Source organism: Nymphaea colorata, chromosome 3 (assembly GCF_008831285.2).
Source record: "Nymphaea colorata isolate Beijing-Zhang1983 chromosome 3, ASM883128v2, whole genome shotgun sequence".
Taxonomy (NCBI): Eukaryota; Viridiplantae; Streptophyta; class Magnoliopsida; order Nymphaeales; family Nymphaeaceae; genus Nymphaea; species Nymphaea colorata.
The window spans coordinates 21,493,760-21,509,674 of NC_045140.1; the positions used below are offsets into that span (position 1 = coordinate 21,493,760).

The window sequence follows — 15,915 nt, forward strand, 5'->3', positions numbered from 1 at the left end:
TGCATGACCAACAAGCGATTAAGGTACGTATAAGGTCCATACCACACCCACGAACCTAAACACAAGAAAAACTGATCCACTACATTCTAATCTCACGTTCAAGCCTCTGGAAACAAACCGCACAAGTGTCATGTATAAAAATTTTAAAAGATAAATATTTCAGCGCATAACAAAATTTAAAAACTTCAATAAACCATCCTCATAAACACTTTCTGGCTCCGCCCCTGAAACAAACCAAAGGCATTTTAATACACTGAGACACTATAACCCAGAAAATACGTTCAGAAAAGTTTGAAACCTAACATCGTGAACTCACGTAGGCGAGCCATGATGCCCCATTAAATAGCCACGTGAGGCAGGCACCAACTTTCTGAGATAGATGCAAACACGAGCTATATATATATATTGGCCTTTCACAGTTGAAACATTAACATGTCAAGACACCTACAAAATTCCCCAACGCGGGATAATTGAACATGTTTTTGAAAGTCCTTTATCTCGCTTTGGCTTCGAATCAAGAGAACAAGGATCGAGACAGCCCAATTTCCACCTGTCAAACCGGTCCAAGCTGGATCATTTGGATCACCAACCCACCAATTTGCGTGTTCCTGCTAGGATTTGACGAGATCACGCGTTGTAGGCTAACCTACCAAACAATAGCACATATTCACTCCTGACAATTTTTTGTTAAACGCAGTTTGGAAGTGCCAGGAAACGGAAAACATATAGAGATGAAAGCTTTGAAACATTGCAGCGTCCCTCCTAATCAACCAACCAAAGGCATGTGGCTGCTTTCTAAATATACTTCACGACCTGAAAAACGCAATGAACTGGATAATATTTCAAGTTTAGGATGGTCATGAGAAAATTTTGTCATCTCCGTTGTGCTGAATTCCTTAATGAAATATAGGGAAAATTTTCTTCTTACAATTCTCCTTTTGCTAGGTGCTGAATCAGACTGCCAGACCAAACATGGTACTCTAGGCTGGCGAGGATCACTGGCAACAACTCCACATTCAATGGTCTGAGCAAAGGTCAACCTGCAATCTGTTAATATTTCCAAAATGTTCTATTCAAAGAGGTCTGGTGCCTGGCTATCTGAAGTCACTGTTGGAAGCCTTAAACTAAAAGGGGAAATATGATTTTCGTGTATTGCAAAACATCAATTTCAAATCTACTGTGTTGCAAACACAAGCTTTTTTGGAGTTTATTCTATTTTCCCAATAGTTTATCCTATGCAACAACAAAAAAAAAGAGCATGACGATCATTTCCACTCACCGATTGGACTCTAGTTATAATTTTGACAATGGAGCTTCATTATCAACACCTGTACCACTAATGCTCCTAAACGCTGAAAGGCATTGTGCACTACAACGCACTTTCCACTTCCTAGAACACCCTGTTCTTAACAGCGCATAAAAAGAATCGGAATAGAAGTTAAAAGGCCAGAAGCAAGAAAAGGGTGAGAAAAAGGAGGGAAGCAGAGACAATGATTTGTGTTCAAGCTTTAAACTTGATCTTGCAATCATGGAGGAGAAAAACGTGCAGTTTAATGATTTCATTTTCTTCCCATTTTTGACAAGATAAGCCTGCCCATTGATCCTGAAGAAAAAAAAGAGGATAGGCAGGAAGAAGAGCAGTACAAACAACTCTATCACGATCCCAAAGGATAAAACTTACCAAAATTTTGGCCTCTGCTGATGACCAGATTCTGTGGAGCTTATCACTGCTCTGCTTTGACAAAATGGGCAGACAGTAGCTTTGTAACAGTGAAGCCAGTGAAAGAGTCAACCTCGAAGAGTTCCTTCAACTTCTCATCACAGATGATTTGCCTCTTGTCAGCAGGATCCTTTCAAAAGAGGCACTCTCAGAAAAAGAAGCAGATACCAAGCAATAGAGGCAAGCAAGCAGTAATGGACAATAGAATCATAAAGTGCCCAAAACATTCACAAGCTCGACTTACTTTAGCTAGCAACCATTTCAGGTTCTAAGTAAATGTGCATACACTGCCCAGGAATTGAATCACGTAACGGAATCCGCGAAAATTTAGGTTTAATAAAATTGATCTACCATTGCAGAAACATGCTCTAAGCAAACCAAGAATAATGGATGAGCCTATAGCAAGTTACACATACTAATTGATTAATATATTGCACACACAATATCATTACATACCAAACTACGTTCATGGCTATTGGAGATTGCGACAGAAGGGAGGAGGGAAAAAAAAATCCACAGGTACATCCATAGAATATTTCAATCCCCTGACAACCTTCACTCGGCCTAAAGGCTCTCCTTCCAGTAACTCATCAGTCATAATCTACATGAGAAGCTAATGGTCCAACCTAAATCATTTCATGGACTAATGTTGCTTCTATAGCAATATACAGTCAAAAACACCTTTTTATGACAACTAAGACAATGTTTATATTTTTCACTGAACTTCATGAGATTCCAGTTTGTGCATCATCGCCTTACAATTTCATAAAGCAAAAATAACAAAATCCAACCAGAATATTTAATTGTATATTAGCATGGTTCCTTTTCAAATATATAATACTTGCTATTATCCATTTCGCACATCTCAACATTTATATAGTGTCAACTCATAGATAGAACTCCAGATCTCTGCAATGTTAAAGAATCTGCAGATACTATCTCCAACAAAATTTGATACATCATGTTGCTTGTTCTACCAACTCACCTACAAAAGGTGGTCTTTGTAGGATCCATCTTGATGCCACAATGAGACCCATCGGACACATGCATGCCATCATGCATTTCTCAATGCATGTCCCAAAAACCCCCTACTACCACTATCTTTTCCACCTTAGGTCTACACCATACCTTAGCATTGTAATTCACTTTTACCAGTAGACAAGTTTTGGTCAATGATTTTAGACTATGTCAAACGAGTACATGACTACATGTGTTTGGCCCACGTACCCATACCGGTATGGCAGTACGCCGATTCGGGTACAGCGATATGCGTTGGTACAGTTTGGATCAGTTCTAGGTTGGAACCGATACAAACCACTTTAAATAAACCCATTTTGCCCACGCCTCTCCCTCCTTACCTTCATATTACATCATATCTCCGGGTGATCGATACAGTGAAGAGCTTCGCTGGCCGGCCGCGACCTGCGACTGGCGACGGACGTCGGCAACAAGATGAGTTTTTTCTTTTTTTCATTCCCTTCTTAAGGATCTTTAGATTTTCCTCCTTTTGTTTTTGTTCCCCTATTTTTCGTGTTTCTTCTGTCATTGTTAGAGTTGGATAAATCTTTGTCCAGATTTATGGCTTGTTCCACAAGTGAACGTGTTCTACTACACCTACAAGTTCATCTGTTTGCCGTGCTCTCTGATTTGAAATACTCTCATGCCGTGTCATCTGTTTCTTATATTTTTAGTTATTACTTTTGCTGATTTCATTTATATAATTATGTTTGAACTGCCGTGTTTTTCTGGTTTCATTTATATTCACCAGTTTCACTGGTTTCATTTATATTGGCCGTGTTTTTCTTTTATGTTTATAACTCTATATGATTTTTTTGCCGGTTCCATTTAATTTGAAAGGCAACTGCCGTGCTGTGTTTTTCTGGCTTCATTTACATTCATCTGTTTTGCTGGTTTCACTTATATTTCCCCAGTTTCTCTTTTATATTATGTTACTTTTTTGCTGGTTTCATTTATATTGTCATGTTTTGTAGCAAGTACCAAGTGAATTTTGTGTACCCAAATTTTCTAAAATCGGTGTACCCATACCCACTTCGCCATACCCGTACCCGCACCTGTGGGACTTAGATTTTGGACCTTCAGTCAAACACCGAGTACCAAATACATCCTAGAAGAAGTAGAAACTACTACAAGTTTCTCATGTGCATATATAGCCATTTAATTTTTGGGCTGATCTGACAAAATTTCAGCACCGAACAGGCCCATATAATAAAGTCGACAGTTACAAGATAGAACGTGAAAACACACAAAGTCGTACAACAAGCAAATTATCTTAATAAAGACTGATCAAACAACAAATATATCTTAAGAATCAACCAGTATGTGTAAGAAAAAAGGACTTGAAATATTAGTAGCAGCATCCACGAAAGTTCAGCCTTGACTGTTGACATATGATAGTTACTAAAACTAGACACGTAGGCATAAAAGTAAGAAGCACACATGTTCATAGTCTCTAATAACTCACACAGCGCATAACATTAGCATGTATATAATAAAGCACATCACATCATTAGGAATATGCTAAAAACCATTTCTGGAAGGTTGATTAAAATTAAATTTCAAAAGAGAATCAGAACTTACCTGCAGTTCGTTTTCCTTTATATAAGCCCAAATTCTCTTGATCACCTCACCTCGTGATAATGCATCTTCACCAGTACCAATGAACTTCACAAGTGCATTGGAAAGGGGCAATGGTGCACTCAGATGCGTATTTCCCTTTCCAACTTCTCCTTTCTCTTTTTTCGGTCGCTTCGCTTTTGGTTTTAAATCATCTTTACCTAGTAAAGAAACCAAATAAATAACAAAAACAATGTTGGACATCTGACATATATACGCAACATCAGTACCAATACACATTTTTATGATGGCTTTCAGCTAAACTTTTGAATTTCATAAATCATAGGAAGGAAAATCACATCAAGGTCTCCAAATATCATGCACAATGTCATAGCATTGAGAAACATAACCAAACTAGGGACAGTTATGCCACATGAGATATTATTTACAATAATTGGCAAACAGAACATGCCGGTTGACACAATAACAAGAAATATGCATTAGCATGATAAGAAAGAAAATTCCAACAAGAGCTCCATTCACTTAAGGATTAAATTTAGGACCTTCAAGGTGAATGAACAATGACGTAAAGATTTTGAACTTAGTGTGTTATTGTCAGCATAACCACATGCAGACCTACCTACCCCAGCTTGTCAGTTCTCACACACACAAAACAATCAACCTACTTAAGTTTCAGACTTCATATATGATGATCTGAGAATCATTTTCACATCATAGAACTCAATACTTTTCTAAAAGAATTGTCATTCACCAACTATATCACATGGCTGTGCATGCATGTGCAGATATAAAGGGTAAAACATGGAAACTATTAAGATGGGCATAAATTATGTTTATGTTTAGCTATCAACTTATGAGTATTATATCGATATCAATTTATTCATTTTGTTGATTTACTCATGTTGTAATTTATTTACCTACTTAAAAAATTTTTCTTCATAGAAAGCAATTTTATATTCCTTTTTAAAAAAGCAAAAGGACAAAATAAGAAGCAGATGCATCAGTTAACTTTCCTTTTCCTACTTCCTATGTTAATAAGGATCAAATGGTGTACCAAAACTTCATTCTGCTCCTTCTATATAGATATACAAAAGGAAGTCCCAGGAAATAAGAGACTCCTTGAATTATTTACTTTAAGCAAAAGGCATAAGAAGCTGAACTGGAAGTTTCATATTAATAAAATTTTTGTTCTCCCAGAGCTTTTTTTTTCATAGTTATCTAAAGAAAGACAAGAATATAAAGATTGACCTTTTTCTTTGCCTTTCTCCATTTTCAAAGGCTTCTCGTTTGATTCCACTTCACCATTATCTGTGAAAATGGGAGAGCATTAACAACCTTTTGAAATGCAGGTAATATCACAATATGATAAAAAAAAATTAACGAAAGACAGCATGTCTTGATCTTAGCCAGTAATATTATGATTTGAAATGCAAGCATGCTGTGATGTGGAGATCAATGCCAGGCTTTACCTATACGAAGTTAGAAATGGCAGGGCAAGGTGGTGTCCTTACTATTTATTTTTACAATAGCATTCTTCCCACCTATAATCTAAAAGAATGTATGTGCATCCATGCGTGTGAGTTGATTAGTGAATGTGAACATTTTTTCCTAGACAAGGATCTAATGCTGACTTTTCGTTCTCTTGCAAGATAGAATGACTACATGTTGAAAGCAAAAAGTGAAAAAAAAATGTAATTGCTAGCACCAACAAATTGCTGCACAGGAAATTAACACAATATGGAAGAGATGGCAAATGCAATCCAGCATATGACACGATAGAGATGTCTTTTAAGCCCTTTAGATGGTAAGAGAAGACAAAAATATCATGCTGACCCACAAAAAAAGCCCATCAATGTCTGTTCTTGTAGGAGTGATGTGTTCCATTTGTACAAATCATGAACATACCATGCACGACAAGATATAGAGCCACAAAGAAATTGGTCGACAGGCCGGGTGCAGGTGCCAGATAAAAAACGTTGAGTCCCACCCCAACCACATGGTGCGACAGAACAGAACCATACATATAACTTTTCATTCCCAATGCAGGATCACCAAGATACTTCATTATTCAAATCGCATGAAGGTACACAAATTAAGTCTCTTGACATGCGACAACCCAAACCTAGAGAAATTGAGGTGCTTCAAAAGTTTCATGACTTAAATGAGGTTTTAATACACTTAGAAGTGTAGTTGTGAGATCATTTCCTTTCTGCTACATTTAATCAGACTCAATAAAGTGCAAGAGAATAATTATGGGAACCTCCAAGACAACACCTTGATGACTTCCGCAGTAAAAATATTTCACTAATAGAAAGATAAAAAAGGCATCCATATTTGCTTACATACAGCTAATAACAGTTGTAATGAAAGAAAAAAGAAGTCAAAGAAATATGCAAAAAACAACCAAAACCCAATAAATAATGGCAAAATCTTGACATCTAACAAACAGATTTTGAGAATGTAATATCAGATCAGCCATACTTCACAGAAAGTTGAATAAATTACCTCCTGGAGGCAGAGGATAGATGTGCTTTGACAAAACTTTGTTCATTTGGAACATATTGATAGAATCAGAATTAAAAACACTACGCAATAGTTTATCACATCTTATGTTTCGCCTGTTTTCTGGATCTTGCAAATCATGTTTACGAATATACACCCAGAGTTGTTGGACCACCTGAATGGAAAAAGAAAAAGAACAAAAGATTAAAAAAAGAGTTAACTTCTTATTTACTATCTATTATTCAGAAAATGCTTTGGGAATATTATTAGAACCTTTGTTCTTGGTAGCTTGGATACACCAATAATTTTCTGCAGCTCTGGCGAAAGGCCACATAATTTGGTAAATCCACCACCTCCTCCCCTCTTCTTCTCTCTAAATAAATATGAAAAAAAACAAAAGCACATAAAACTTCATTCCCTATCAAACAAACAGCATGTAAAAATGGCGACTTAGGTAATATAACTGCAAAAACATTATTCATTCACAATAATGAAAACTTAGAAAAATAAGGAAGGAACAAGCTTGACCAACCCATTTGATAAGTGTCTGCTGGATACTCTACCCCAGAATGGATCCAAATGCTTTTTAGTTTTCACACTCAAAAAAAAGAAGAACTGAGAAAAAGGAAAGTAAGAAGAGAAAAGATGATTCTCCATAACATGCCTTATTCAAGTACGTTGTAATCCAAATATCTCAAACCAATCAACATTGAAGTCAATTGTTTATCAGTGATCCTCTACCAATTGCTGTGATCATAAGAATGCAAAGAAGTTAATCATTAAAATTCAAATAACGCTAGCAAGAAAATGTTCTCACGTTACAGCCAAATACTCGACTCTGGACACTAGGAAATCATTTTAAAATTTAAACTAGTGATTGATAGAAAATGCTTAACAAGTTCTGATATTTCTTGGCACAGAAGAGACAGCCCTCAATAAATAGATCTTAGTAGTGACTTTCGAACTGAGAGTCTGATACAGAAAAAACAGTTGCAAAATGAAATGGTTCATTGGTAAAGCTAATTCCCAGACACATCACTTCTAACTACATATTCCTTAAATATAGTGTTCTTCGTTTAGAACTAAGCACATTTAATCGCATCACCCATTGTTATCCAACCCCTAATTTCCTTGTTGAGTTCCAACAAGACTGGTATCAGTAGCGATTTAGACGAACAAATTATATCCGAAGATATCCAACCCTTACTTACCACCATATGCCAGTGCCGATGCATATTCTTCCCTATCAGCAAAAGCAAAGAGTAATGATACTACGAATGCAGAATGCAACGATTGATCAATCATAGGAACGAATATTATCTTAACTATAAGAGGACCAGTAAGAGGGGGGCGAGAAAGATTCATCCAGGGAATGCCTGCCTAAGGAAACTAAAACGAATCATTAAATGCAACCACATCAAACACGGTTCCAAGTTCACCGCTCGTTTCTTCCGAGAGGCTTCATTCGCTTGGTTTCTAAACCGTCGCATTCTCTATTGGTTGATTGCGCTGCCAGAGCAGCGCATACCTCGGAACAGGCACAGGGTGCAAGGTGAAAGGCCGACGTCCGTAAACACGTCCATTGTTCCAAGCGTGCAGAAAATGCAAAATCTGAACTCTATGAGCAGCGGAGTAAGAATAAAAAGGAAGGGCAGATGAAACCCTGTTAACCTACGCGAAAACTTTAGATCGAAACTATACCTATTATTGAACAAAACCAACAACAACCAATTCAGAACTACGGAAACAAATTTGAGATGAACAAGACCAGAAGCACAAAAAGGGGAACAATAGCGACACTTACGGTCTTTTGCGACTCCCGCCCGCGCCCTCATCATCGCCTTCAGCTTCCTCCTCCTCCTCCTCCTCCTCCTCATCGTCGCCGTCATCCTCTCCCTCCCCCGACCCGGACGCCGCGTCTTCGGGACCACCGTCGCCTTGGCCTTCGCCGTCACCGTCATCGACCTCCTCGTCCTCCTCCACGTCGTCCTTGTCATTCTCCTGCTGGCTCTGGAGGTAGAGGTCGACCTGCTCCCTGATGAAGGCCTTCTTGTTCGTGAGGTCCACCTGGAACTCTTCCTCGAGCCTCTTCCGCACAATGGCGGTCGTCGTGGTGGACAGGTCAGCCGTGCCCAGGAACTCCCTGAGACGCTCGATGAGCTGCGAGTCCGACACCATTTCCCTCCTCCCGCCAACTCCTCCCTTTCCTTCCCTCGTCTTCTTCCTCCCTACTTGCTTGCTTCGCAGACGAGCAATTCCTGGATAGAGAGGAGGAGGAAGAGGCGTTAGGGCGAGGAACGAGCGGACTTTTGGGTTCACAAATCCGAATCGATCCCCGGGCGTTTCTTCCCGGAAATGAAAACCAGAATCATTAACTAAAAGCCCCCCGTTTCATTGCGTATTCGAATCCACGAGCCAAACTTCCATTTATTACATTCCAATCCAAGAATAAATTTCCTCGCAAGACCTTCTAAACATAGGCGGAAAGACAGGAATACTGATTTTAATAACTGGGTTGGTAGATTTCTGTAAATAGCTGATAAGACAGAGGTTAGAAGATAAATCGTCCAAGAACCGAAGGAGTAGCCCTGGCGCGCCGCCGGGACCTAATCGACGGACCTTTTGAATTGTCTCTCTCACAGATTGGATCTGGACCCTGTTAACCATCATCCAGATCCATATTCACTTTATCACCAACGAAACGAATCCATGCGCACCTCGCGAACGAGTCCAGTGCAAGTTCAAAATTTGCGGACACACGGCACAAACCGCTCAGATTTACAAAACGCGGTTTCTTTTCATAAACATGTCCACAACATATGTATCTGTATGGCAGTATATAAAGTTCACAAAATACGTTAACGAAACAAATATGTATACCGTGCTCAGATAACCTAATTAATTGTTCAAATTAAAAGATGTTATTGTATAACATTACTTTTACGAAGTCACAGCATTGATTGTTTTCTTAAATGATCAAAATTCTTGCCTTTTTCTTACATGCATACACATTAACCCGTGACACGCTATTTTGCTTATCCTCTCCAAATGTACCTCGGTTCCTTTTGTTTATCATCCGACGTAAAGTTTCTTGCCACCCTTTTTGCTTTGAGCCTCTCCATTTTGCTTCACTCACAAGGCAGGCAGGGGATATGTAATATGTTTTCGGTTATATATTTCATCCAAATCCGGATGGGGATGGAAGACGATGAAGTTGATATTCGGACCTAAGTTTGCAACTAGTGTCCAAACACATTCACGCTTGTCCTGGCTTAGGATGTGCCACAAACTGAACCGAGTGGTGGTCGTGGGAGAAGGGTTGGATAAGATATCGAGTCCACACGGGGGAACCGAACGAACAGTGACGTCTCCGGACATTGATTTACCGGTGGATTAGGCGGCAATGTGCATTATTCGGTCACCCTCGCACGCCGTAGGGGCAATCAAGGAATTGTGGGAAACGATGGAGGGTGCTTCTGAGAAAATGCCCTGCGAAATCTACAGCTAGCGAGGTTGCAATCACGAACTTGTTTTGCACGTGACCGTCAGCTCGATGGAGCCATCAATGGGCCTCCACCGATTTTCCAGTTTTTTCTACTTTCCATTTCAGAAAAATACATTTGCCTATAGTGAGGTTTAAGCACTTCAGATCTGAATCAGCCTCACTTTGAGATTCAGACCTATTTTAGATCTTTAAGTTCAGTTTTTTTTTTTTTTTTTTACAAAGATTTAATATATTTCGCTTGAACATGAATTTGTGAACTTGGAATTTTGAGTTTTGTGGACACAAAGTTTTATGTTTCCTCCTCCTAAAATCTATGGATTTAAGCATGATAAACAAGATCAGCTCTGCCGGTTTTGTAGTTACATTCTTTAGAGATAATTTGGTAATGGAACCGTTTGTAACTATTTCATAGATCTATCATTTGGACTTCAACAACTGTTTTAATCTTGAAAGTTCCACTCAACTCTTGACGGGGCAACAAATACGTGCTTAAGTTTTATTTTTTTCCAATTAACTGCTTGTAATAAAAATAGACGAGGGGGTTAAATGAAAGGGATTCAGACATATATGTGGGTTTTTGTAATTTTGTTTTTGCTGGTTTGGCGTATAAGTTGTGTGCGACTTTTCTGAAGTGTCAAATACAAATGAGCTGATTGTTGGACTCAGCTCACCTCTTGATGACAAAGACAAGTGCCTCTCACATTTGGCGTGTGTTAAAAGAGAAATTGACGTCGTTTTATACTCAGATTCCGACCCAGTATGCGATTTAGGTGACCAAATTTGAATCTGAATCCGGGATGTGTTGGAGACCTGTTCAGCATGATGAAAGGTAAAGATCAGATGAATTCCAAGTCTGAACATGGGTCTAAGCCCAAATCCAATTAAAAAAAAAAGGTTCCGAACAAGTCAAGTTTGGTAATTGGTGAATTCACAATTTACGTACTGAATTCATGAGCATCTCCCCGGCTTTTCAGATAATAAAAATACCGAATTGAATATGCAGGCGATCGTTCCGGATTTAATGTAAACTTCCAGAAAGTATGGTCATTAGTTTGGTTCTTATAAACATCCTTTTTCTAAACTATAAAAGGTGGCAGACGTTACTTTAAATTTGAAAGGAAGTAACTGTGAATTCGCTTAGGTCACATGCAGCTTTGGAACCTGATGATCGAAGAAATGAAACCGAATTCAGCTTCTCATCTGGATGGTAGGATTCCCTCCCACTCACTAAGATAAAGAAACACACACATAGAGTTTTCTATTAAATTTATAGGGGCATTTGACAATATAAATGTTAACACAATGTTTTATGAATTTGTTTTAACAATTAGGGTATATTCATGCAACACTAAATTTTAGTGGTATTTTAATCTACTTTAATTTTTTTTGAAACAGATTCACGTAATTTTATTTTAGTATTCCTATTATCAAACACTGTTAACAAAAGTATATCTTATGTTGCACACGTTGTGTCATAAATATGTTATGGGGAATTATTATCGCATATCAGTTGCAAAGATCACAATAGCATGTAAATGTGCAGAAAAATGATATATTCCTTTACCGCACAAGCGAGAAAAAAATAAATCAGTGGGTCTTTTAAATTGCTACAATATTAAAAGATTCACGTGGGAGAAAGGATGTCAACTCTCTCGCTTCCGGCGGTCACTTGCATTCACTTGCGGCACGAGATAATTAATTAATGTGCATTACTTTACGACTTATAAAAGTAAAAAGTTAAACGCTGAAACTATGATGTTATTTTATGAAATCGAGGTTGGGTTTGGTAGTCTCCAATCTAATAATCAAGGCTACACAAGAAAGTATGTTTTTGGAGAGCCTCAATTAAAGAGTATGAATTTTGATTTCATACTATATGTTAAAAACCATATATTTAAAATAGGATGAAGGGAATCGGTCAAAAATCTCAGATCATCGCAGATTTTAGATCTATAATGAAACACACAACCTGATAATCCCAACATGCATTTTTAGGTTTTAAATGAGATTATATTCGTGCATTTAAGAATTACTAAGAAAAATTTGAAAATGCAACAGCAAAAAAGAAAAACTATGCAAGGAAGAAGTACATATTTTGCAATGAAGTTCATATTGAAACTGGCACGAGCAGAGCAGCTACTAATTACCATCAACCTCGATTGCCTACAAAATCCAAACTTTACTTTCTCTCCCCGCTCGAGTTTAATCTTATTCCCCTGCACCTGTAATCATACCGTATCTTTCGACGCGCAGGGAAAATCTTTAGTGGAAGCCTTCCATCCTAATATCGATGAAATGTCCTTCTGCTTTCCTTTTTATTCAGAAGGCGATTGATAGGAGAACCAGCTTTTCCAAGTGTGCGTTTTAAGAGGAGGTGCAACCCATCGTCACTGATTTCTTTTTCTGAGAAAAGTTTTCGCTGTTACAAACTTCCTGTACGATTTTTTTCCGGCCTCTTTTGTTCCCACAAACAAGTCCCAAGGTGAAAGAAAGCCTCCTCCCAGAAAAATTTTCCCATGTAGGTAAAGATAGGGCTGGTAAATAATCAGAATGAAATATTATAGCGATTTACATGAAAGCCAACATATGTTTGGTCACAGTTAGCTCTCACTTCGGTTCCCAAGACCTTCCAAAAATGCCTTTTCTACCAAACCAGCAAGGGGTGGTAAATCTGTGCGTAGGCACCATGTAGGGGTGGGCTTCGAGCTGAGCCAGGCCAAGCTCAGGCTTAACTCAACCTACGCCAAGGCCAGGCCCCATTCATTTTTAATAAAAAAATCAATAAATATATATTTATAATATATATAATATAATTAAATTAACTTTTGAAACTGGGCCTTGGGTTCACCTCGATGTCTTATATTTTTAAATTACATATATAAATTATGAAAATTTTAGCTTAAATTACATAAAAATTTTGAAAAATTATATTTTAATTTCTTTTAAAATTTTGAAATTATAGTTTGACTTTTGTGTCATACTAGCCAACTTTTAATTGGGATTAAGTTTGGAAAACTGGATGCCCGCTTTGCAGTCACCGGTTCACACCTAGGATCAGCGGGGAAGGAATCAGCAGTAGCAGCTTTACCATAAAATCCGGTCATCGGCGGCCCGTTCCGTCCAAATGCATTTAGCATCTAGCAACAAGCACAAACTAGTTGGTGCATCTCTTCCGCTATCGTGATGTCTACAAAGTTCCCTCCACCATATTATTATAAGTATTTTAAAAATTATACAAACATTCCGTTGTGAGGCAGGGTCCGATATGCTTGGCAGCTTGTGACTGAATCCTAACTAACTCATTGATAGGATGGTTGGAGTGTCTGAATGTAGACTGCATTTTTCTCTCTTTTCTTCCCTCGATCTGGAATAAAAGTTATGTCATACTCATACATGCCGCGCGGGCATGGTCCTCCAAATAGAGCTTGGTAAACATTCAGTGATTCTCCTAGAGATTTGCCACTGAATAATCCACTCAATAGTGGTTGTAAGGATCTTCTGGACTTACATTAATGTGCTTCATCATGGGGTGGCGGTATGGCACATCGGCTTCGGCCAGCAGCTGGTAGGCGGCTTGTTGCTGATTCATGTGGCTCGGCATCAACTCCTCCTTTGTTGAGGGGAGGAAGGAAGTTGGAAGAGGCTTCAGCTTTCACTCAGACGGACGGTGAGATTCTCCTCCTTTTCACCGGAGAGATGTATGTACAGTACATGTAGTTATGGCTTGCAAGCAATGAGCTTGTGCGGCACATGGAGCTAGTTGAGGTGCTATTCCTTATACCCCAACATCTCCTACCATTTAAAACTGTAAACCTTGCCCGTTCAATGAGCTAGCTCAAGTCCAGCAGATCAGCTCATTTAAGCACGGCACACCACAAAAATCAGGGTCAGCTTTCATCCCCACGAAAAAGAAAGGAAACTTGAGTCACCCAATTTGTGGGTTTCTTTAAACAATTCCACTAAGTTTTGTTTTCATTATTTTCCTTTTTGGCCTTTTTTGGACACTCAACTTACTCAGGAGTTGCTTCCTTTATTACGAGAGCAGGTGTACGGTGGGTGCGGGTGCAGACATCTAGTTATGCAATAATGGGGATAAAAAGTAGATGACCTAATGCAGCCAAACCTTTGGTTGCATACCAAGCTGGCTCAGACTCACGTCACAGCCCAGCGGGCCAGACTCGAACCCCGACCTGCAGACAACCTGACCTGATTCTTATCGTGTTTGGGCTGGGCCCCCATGGCCTTATCAGGCACTTAATTGTTGAACCAGGTGGGTCCATGGCCTTGTCAGGCAAAAAAATCTATCTTGATATGCAAGTTTTTAACTATGTTTTGCTTGTTTCTCCCTCTCATAAAAGCTTTCATCCCGAGATGTAAATGGAATACTAGTTCAATCAACTGCAAATATGTTCTCACCATCAATCTATAAACATCAACAAGCTAAGCGAATGTTTTTAGATTTTTAGATTCATGACCAAGTTATGGCTAGAATTGCTGACAAATCATATCCAAGATCATATGGCTTTATGATGAGTTGGGAGACAATAAATCATACAACAAAATTATAATAAAAATACAAGCCTGGCTATGTTGTTGAGTCAACTCACAGAGAAAACCCTGTACAATAGTTGTATATTGTTCCACTCAAACGAGAATACATTATACATGGTTGGACTCATCATTTTTAATAAATTGTTCTCAAGATATCTACTAGATAACATTTTATCGTGTTTCCGATTCTTCGTTTCTTTAAACCAAGAGCTCCGTTTTTTGCCCAATCCGTTTAGACAAAAGAAAAAAAAAACTATCACGACGCCGCTGCTGATAATGGATAACTCCCATGTGATAAAGTGACAAAAACGCCCACGGTTAACCACTGCAATCAAAGTCACCGGCCATTTCTCTCGCACCCTCCACGAGTAGGAATAGCAACGTCAGCAGTCGCTGCTTCCCGAAAAAGTAGCATGTCGTGCGCGCGCGTGACTCCTAACCGTCCCCCACCGGGTTTCCATAAATACGCGAGGGCATTCACGTCATCCCCCCTTTTAAATTAAATTGTAAAAGCCGCCCATAAAGTATCCTTCCGTGGAATTCGTCTTAGAGAGCGGCCCGAGTATTTAAACTTGTCTTCACAAAATTTTAATTGCGCAAAAAAAAAAAAACACTTTGGTTTTTTTAACTGAAATATGAAAAAGTAAAAGATAGATTTTGATAGTTCGAATGATGGCAGAAATTCAGGAAACATAGAGGATGTAAATTTTAATATTTGATTGAGAAATCAGATTAGATTTTGATTAAAGAAATGACATCCGATCAAATTCAGATTTAGTTATCATAAATATCCGATCGAATTCAGATTCATGTTCATATCGGATTTAGTTTTAAATAAGTTTCTTATATCCCATGCTCTTAAATTTTAAAAATCGTTCAAATTCAATTCAAAATCCAGATTCGAATTCAGATATGAATCAGATCAAATTCAGATTGTAAAATTGGATTTTAGAGTCAAATTCAAATTTATATGTAATTTGTATTTCTTCATGTTTGAATCGAAATAAGAGTCCGAACATGTGAATACCGTTAGGAACATATC

At 38.4% G+C, this 15,915-nt stretch overlaps 1 protein-coding gene across 6 annotated transcripts; it reads right to left on the minus strand.

Moving 5' to 3' along the window:
* Positions 1-376: 376 nt before the first annotated feature.
* Positions 377-9,165, minus strand: LOC116250627 (upstream activation factor subunit spp27-like). Of its 6 annotated transcripts, XR_007572869.1 has the most exons (8): positions 8,622-9,161; positions 7,091-7,190; positions 6,821-6,992; positions 5,564-5,623; positions 4,319-4,515; positions 1,682-1,850; positions 929-1,400; positions 377-813 (listed from the first exon to the last, which is right to left on the minus strand). XR_007572869.1 is itself a non-coding variant. In XM_050076919.1 (7 exons), the coding sequence occupies exons 1-6, from the start codon at positions 8,993-8,995 to the stop codon at positions 1,725-1,727; spliced, it is 1,023 nt and encodes a 340-aa protein (XP_049932876.1). In that variant the 5' UTR covers positions 8,996-9,165; the 3' UTR covers positions 377-1,400; positions 1,682-1,724. The 6 variants fall into 6 exon arrangements, 5 of the variants coding, with proteins under 5 accessions (XP_049932876.1, XP_031480257.1, XP_031480256.1 ...); XM_050076919.1 differs by having other exon boundaries at positions 377-1,400; positions 4,319-4,509; positions 8,622-9,165; XM_031624397.2 differs by lacking the exon at positions 929-1,400 and having other exon boundaries at positions 377-641.
* Positions 9,166-15,915: the final 6,750 nt, after the last annotated feature.